The sequence below is a fragment of the Phalaenopsis equestris genome, unplaced genomic scaffold (genome assembly GCF_001263595.1).
Source record: "Phalaenopsis equestris unplaced genomic scaffold, ASM126359v1 Scaffold000364, whole genome shotgun sequence".
NCBI classification, from domain to species: domain Eukaryota; kingdom Viridiplantae; phylum Streptophyta; class Magnoliopsida; order Asparagales; family Orchidaceae; genus Phalaenopsis; species Phalaenopsis equestris.
In genome coordinates, this window is record NW_018164806.1 from 146611 (window position 1) to 153827 (window position 7217).

The following is a 7217-nucleotide window of genomic DNA, read 5'->3' on the forward strand; positions in this document are numbered from 1 at the left end:
TAACTTTTCATCGTCTTTTGGATCCTTGATTGTTCTTTTAAAAATTTAAAAGTGCTATCAATTAAATTTCACTCATTAGATTGAAACTATCACTAATCTTTGGCAGGTTCCATTGTTAATTATGATATAGATTCATAATAGGGCGTAGTGAAAGAGTTAATTTTTAAGGGGATATGACGAATGTCACATTTAAAGACCCCATTCTACAAAGAAATTTTGGCACAAACAGCAAAGTTGAAGTAATTTGAGCCACCCTTTATCTGAATGAATCAAAATTAACAAGAAAGTGTCAATTTGTCAGTATCTAGATCATAACAGAGCTCAAAAGATAGCAAGGAAACTACAATTTGTACCAGCAAAAAGCACTATTAAAGTTTTAGTACTAGTTTAAACAAATAAAATTTTCAGCCACAAACAGCCATAAAAAGGAATACAAAGAATTAAAGAAAATTATTATGGAAACACAAAAAGGACAGGTAGTAAACCTCTATGAAATCCAAAACCATGGCAGTATTAAAACCTGCTTCTCGGACTATAATCTCCCCGTGCATCATCAGAAAAGATATTTAAACATTCACGAATCGTTCAGTTGAAAAAACAACATTTTTGTGCAATTAAGCAATAAAACTAGACAAAAGGAGGAGCCAAGCCGCAGCAAATCTTCCATCAACTCCCATTTAATACTGGAAGATTAGAAGCATTTCCTGTGCACAATTGATGGGCCAGACTCATCATACTCTGCCTTAGAAATCCACATCTGCAGTCACAGATAGCATATGAGCAATTTTCATTTCAACCATCAGTTGCAATCAGTGCAATTTAGAATAAAGTTTAAAATAAAAATATACACTTTATTATAGTGCCCCACCCAAAAAAGCTAACTTAATTGACTTTTTATAAATTTTTTATCACCATGACCTTAATCTCTGTGGATGACCTTAATCTCTGTGGATGGTTTCGCACTATTCAAAGAAGATCGACAAATTAAAAACCTAGCTCTATTTCCCTGCAACTGATCTCATCAATCTTAAAGAGAACATAGATACCAATATGTTTAAATGTACTTATATAATTAAAATTGTTCTACGATGTGCTAGAAACGGTGGAGCCCGGTCCACTATGCTTAGGCGGTTACTTTGCTTTGGAGAGTCACACTTCTTCACTAATAACTACTCCCGTTTTTCTCTTTTGTGAAGTGAAGCATCTCTTCGCTCCCTCCTATTCGTGATAAAAGCTCTGGATAACTCTCCTTGGGTTTTGTTTTGTAGTCACGCTTTGATAGTCACGCTTTGAGTTCTTCTTTGGTTTTCTCGGGATAGAGGAAGGTTTCCACGAGGCAGAGGAAGAGAAGTGCAAGGAGAATCAATTCCTTGCGGCATAAGGAAGAAGAAAGAAGAAGAAGAAGATTGTTCTCCCTAGGCTTCTTCTTGGTGGCTTGTGGCTGAAGAGAAATTGAGTTTATTTCTCTTGTAAGTTTGTCTTCTTCGGTATATCTCGGTGTAGAGTTTCTTTGGTGCATCTTGGTGTAGAGAGAGAAGAACAGAGAGAGAGCAATGAAGTGAGAGATTCCTCTTGTAAGTCGAGGTGTTTGACTGGTGTAAATTCCTCAAGTCGTAAAATCCTCTGCAACTCCGTGGACGTAGGCAATTTGTCGAACCACGTAAATTTGTGTGTTCCGTTGCGGTGTTACTGTTTTATGGTGCGAATTTTTCTCGTTCTATTTTTTCGCTTCGTCGATATTTCTCCTGTTTGATTTATATATATACCACATCAACTGGTGTATATTTAGATCACGCAACAACAACTGGTATCAGAGCGTGGTTTCGGATCTGAAGAAGAATGATTTATATATATACCACATCAACTGGTGTATATTTAGATCACTTTGATGACACAGATTTTGGTTATTGAAGAATGCAGATAAATAATTAACTTTATGGGAAAAAACTTCATCTTCCGTTATTGGGGAAAAGACCTGAAATGATGGATAAGGCTGAATGAAATTTGTTTGATCGACAAGTTCTAGGGGTTATTCGATCGACTCTATCGAGGTTTGTTGCACACATCGTCGTCAAGGAAAGAATGACTACAGATCTCATGTCAGACTTATCAGGTATGTATGAAAAGTCATCGGCAAATAACAAGAAGCACTTGATGAAGAAGTTATTAAATTTGAAGATAGCGGAAGGCGTTTCTGTTGCTCAACACCTGAATGTTTCAATACTATCACAAATCAATTGTCGTCTGTGAAAATTGATTTTGATGATGAGATGTATGTATTGATCTTGTTGGTTTCATTATCAGATAGTTAAGAAACATTGTCAGATAGTTGGGAAGCCATGAATATAGCACTTAGCAGTTCTACAGGTAAATCTAAACTGAAATACGATGATATTCATGATTTGATTTTGGCTTAGAAAGTTCGCAAGAAAAATTCTGGCGAGGTCTCAGGTTCGAGTTCAGCACTGAATGTTAATTTCAGAAGAAGATGACATGGCAGGAACTCAAGTATAAGGAGATCAAAATTAAAGTTTAGTAAGCAGACAACCTGTTGGAATTGTGGCAATGCTGACCACATAAAAAGAAACTGTAGGGATCCTAAGAAGATGGCGAATGATGACACAAATGTGGTATCTGAAGAATTGCACTATTGTTAGCAGTTCATAGTTCTGTTGAAGACTTGATGTTGGATTCAGGGGCTTTGAATGTGGTAGGAAATCTACCAGAGGTCACAGTGCAGGGCAGTGATGGAAGTAAAGAGGAAAGTGGGTCCGATGCACTCATTCCTATTATTCCACAGACAGATGTTAAAGAACCACATAGCTATGAAAAAATCTTACAAGATGAAAGTTCGAGCAAGTGAGAGCTAGCAGAACTTCCACCAGGGAAGAAGACATTACACAACAAGTGGGTGTACCAGTTAAAGACTGAGCGTGATGTCAATAAGAGGTACAAGAATAGACATGTTGAAAAAGACTTTCAGCAGAGGCAGGATGTTGCCCATGCAGTGAGAGTTGTAAGAAGAGACAAGAGTGACCCAAGAAATAGCTTGGAGGCGCAAAACTATGTGGAGTCTGCTGATATGTTAACTGATGGTGTTACTCTTGAGAAATTCAAGTTGTGCACAACTTCAATTGGTCTTCTGAAATGAAGATAGAGGCTTTGAGTTGCAAATGTGAAGGATTCAAGGTGGAGGATACATATTGAAGAAAAATGTGGCACTGCCATTGGAGGATATCAGTTTGAGGAAGGAGATGTTGCAGCCTGTGTACCGGTCACCAAGTGGGAAAATTGTTAGAAACAGTGGAACCCGGTCCACTATGCTTGGGCGGTTACTTTGCTTTGTAGATTCACACCTCTTCACAAATAACCACTCCCGCCTTCCTCTTTTGTGAACTGAAGCATCTATTCGCTCCCTTCTGTTCGTGAGAAAAGCTTTGGATGGCTCTCCTTTGATTTTGTAGTCACGCTTTGAGTTCTTATTCGGTTTCCTCGGGATAAAGGAAGGTCTCCTCGGGGCAGAGGAAGAGAAGTGCAAGGAGGAGCAGTCACTTGCGGCAGAAGGAAGAAGAAAGAAAAAGAAGAAGATTGTTCTCCCTAGGCTTCTTCTTGGTGGCTTGTGGCTGAAGAGAAATTTGGTTTATTTCTCTTGTAAGTTTGTCTTCTTCGGTGTATCTCGGTGTAGAGTTTCTTCAGTGTATTTCGGTGTATAGAGAGAAGAACAGAGAGAGAGAAGAACATAGAGAGCGACGAAGTGAGAGATTCCTCTTGATGTTCTTCTTCTGGATTTGTGTTGTTTCGTCTTAAATTTCCTCAAGTAGTAAAATCCTCTGCAACTCCGTAGATGTAGTCAATTTGCCGAACCACGTAAATCTGTGTGTTCCGTTTATTTTTTCGCTTCGTCGATCGTTCTCCTGGTTGATTTATATATATATCACATCAACTGGTATATATTTTAGATCACGCAATAACACGATGGACTGCAAGCAACCTCCAGTTAATTTGTTTGTTACACCAGTAAAGAAGCCACATCTTAAGGAAAATCAGCAATAAGAACATTGTGACAATGACGAGCAGTGAAAAAAATGAGAACATATAACATACCTGTTGGAAAGTGCTAAGAGATGCCAAGATGGAACCGCCAATCCAAACACTATACTTTCTTTCTGGTGGAGCCACCACCTTGATCTTCATGCTAGTTGGTGCCAGTGCTGTGATCTCCTTGCTCATCCTGTCAGCAATGCCAGGAAACATAGTAGATCCACCACTAAGTACAATGTTTCCATACAAATCCTTTCTGATATCCACGTCGCACTTCATGATCGAGTTGTATGTGGTCTCGTGAATGCCAGCTGATTCCATCCCGATCATCGACGGTTGGAAGAGGACCTCGGGGCAGCGGAATCGTTCAGCACCAATGGTGATAACCTGCCCATCAGGGAGCTCATAGTTCCTATCCACAGAGGAGCTGGTCTTAGAAGTCTCCAATTCCTGCTCGTAGTCAAGAGCAATGTAAGCTAGTTTCTCCTTGATATCTCTCACGATTTCACGCTCTGCTGTGGTTGTGAATGAATATCCACGCTCGGTGAGAATCTTCATGAGAGCATCGGTGAGGTCACGACCTGCCAAGTCTAAACGAAGAATTGCATGTGGAAGGGCATATCCCTCATAGATAGGAACAGTGTGGCTCACCCCATCACCCGAGTCCAGCACAATACCTAGAAACAAAGAAATTTAAAAAGACACTTTTCATTGCTAAATAATTCCTTCTGGTTTCGTGGTCTCAATGTCAATAATCATATATTTGCTTACCAGTTGTTCGACCGCTGGCATACAGGGAGAGAACAGCTTGGATGGCAACATACATTGCCGGAGTATTGAAAGTCTCAAACATGATTTGAGTCATCTTCTCACGATTGGCCTTGGGGTTCAACGGAGCCTCCGTGAGAAGGATTGGATGTTCTTCGGGTGCGATACGAAGTTCATTGTAGAACGTATGGTGCCAGATCTTCTCCATGTCATCCCAGTTGCTCACAATTCCATGCTCAATGGGGTACTTTAGAGTTAAAATACCACGTTTGGATTGAGCTTCGTCACCAACATATGCATCTTTCTGGCCCATTCCGACCATCACACCAGTGTGGCGAGGGCGGCCTACGATGCTTGGGAAAACAGCTCTTGGGGCATCATCTCCAGCAAATCCAGCCTACATCAGTAATTTCAATAGTTCATGGATTCAATGATTTGATATAGTTAATAGCTTTACCAATACAAGGTACTTTATGGCGCACTTCCAAAAAAACACAAAACTAGCATAAATGAATAAGAAGAAGAATACATACCTTAACCATCCCAGTTCCATTGTCACAAACCAGGGGTTGAATTTCCTCGGGTTCAGCCATCTTCTATATGAGGGAAAGTCGGATCCACAAATATTAGCAAATGGACAAAAAAAACACATAAAAGTGCTGTTGAATATTTACATTTGCATACATTTGTCAAACAAATTAGATTACAGTTTACCAGATGATGAACTGATATAGATTTCAATCAAAAGCTGCATTTTATATCCACAAACTTGCTGAAAACAAAATCACACATCATGATGTATTATGAGCAGATCAAAAGAATTCACTCCAAGATTCTTCAAAATTTTCCTTAATCATTTGCAGCTTGATAAAGAAACTATGATTCACTAATTGCGGTAGATATGGATATCCCAATATTAGGGAATCCAAGCTTCAAACAAGTTGTGAAACTAAATGCGTCTGCTAGCTTGAAGAACATAGTATGAAATCTAAAATAAATTAAAATTATCAACAAGATTAGCATGAAATCAAAATCTAAATGCAGCTTAGAATGATAGGTCATCCAATTCAGGTTTCAGGAATACAAAATCACCTGGGCAAATTACTGAGAATGGAAGCAAGATGATATAACGTATTGTCCCAGAAAATTCTGACAAAGATATAAACTACGAATGTAATTTAAAGATGTATTATATAATGACAATCAACACGCTAGATCAGTTTCCACAATTAAAATATCATCTAGCCTATAATATAAACAGGATATGAAAATGTCATGTTCTAGCAAAAAACACACCAAATAAGAAAATGCAAATAAATTGCAAAATTCATCTATGAATTATTAACATAGATGAAGATCTGAAAATTAAGAGGAAACTCAACCATTCAAAGTTCAAACGAAATGCAAGCTGACAATGTGTTTTCAGAAAATGACAAGGCTAATGAGGTTTTTCACAGTGAACTAGATGGGTTACAAAGAACCTATACTACAGAACCAAGAATCTAGGGATCGACAAACACCGATCAAGGGCCGCAAAACACAAATTTCATAATCTCGACTCAGTGCCCTGAGATCAAGAAATAATCCCCAACGAAAAATAATCCACAGGGATGAGATTCTGGTAATTACCTGATGCTTCTGCGCGGCAAGGAAAGAAGAAGAGGAGCAGACGGGGACGAAGAGCCGCGAGAAGATAACGAATCCGGGATTATCTCAGCCAGGATTTCTCTCCTTCTCTCTCTGCTCTCTGTCTCTTTATAGGGTTTTCTTGAGTGGTTTGCAAAAGTTGGATCGGCAAACGCTCGGATCTCCGCCCGCCAACGAAGCTACAGAATGCACGCTTCTCCCTCCCCCTCATAAGAAACTGATTCGCGTACAGATCGTGCCACGGAGAGTTCGGTGTGAATCTTTACATGTGATTACGGTGATCTATAAATTAACTATATGAGGAATTTGGTCAATTCTTTTCCAGCGAAAGTTTGCTTGATCATCTCCTTCTCTGTCCAAAATAAGGAAAACACCAGGATGTAGGTGCGTCTCTCTCTCTTGATTTTTACGTTCTACCATCTAAAACATATATATTTACATATCAAACGCCTAAAATCTAACATTTACACGTTAACCACCACCTAAAATTTAGCCCTTTCTCTATTTACACGTTAACCACCACCTAAAATTTAGCCCTTCTTCTCATGTTATCCTCCCTGCCAGAAACGAAGTTTGCCCTGGCTTCTCTTTGTTGTGTCCCCATCCATCATCCAGTTCCACGAGACAGAGAGACCTTGCCTTGGCTCCCGGCACTCCGGATAAGACGGGGCCCGAGTTGCCGGAGTTGTATCTGAAGCAAAACAAGCTTTTTGGATTAACATCTTCGGCATTGCGCTGCAGGTGAAGAAGAAAGGTTTTGA

General features: G+C 39.4%; 1 protein-coding gene across 2 annotated transcripts; it reads right to left on the reverse strand.

Annotated features, from left to right (window-relative positions):
* Positions 1-358: 358 nt before the first annotated feature.
* On the reverse strand, positions 359-6954 carry LOC110026354 (actin-97-like). Of its 2 annotated transcripts, none has more exons than XM_020727253.1 (5): positions 6439-6954; positions 5343-5402; positions 4813-5206; positions 4105-4718; positions 359-757 (listed from the first exon to the last, which is right to left on the reverse strand). In XM_020727253.1, exons 2-5 carry the CDS (start codon positions 5400-5402, stop codon positions 692-694), a joined length of 1134 nt encoding a protein of 377 aa, XP_020582912.1. In that variant the 5' UTR covers positions 6439-6954; the 3' UTR covers positions 359-691. The 2 variants fall into 2 exon arrangements, with proteins under 2 accessions (XP_020582912.1, XP_020582911.1); XM_020727252.1 differs by having other exon boundaries at positions 5343-5405.
* Between the last annotated feature and the right edge of the window lie 263 nt (positions 6955-7217).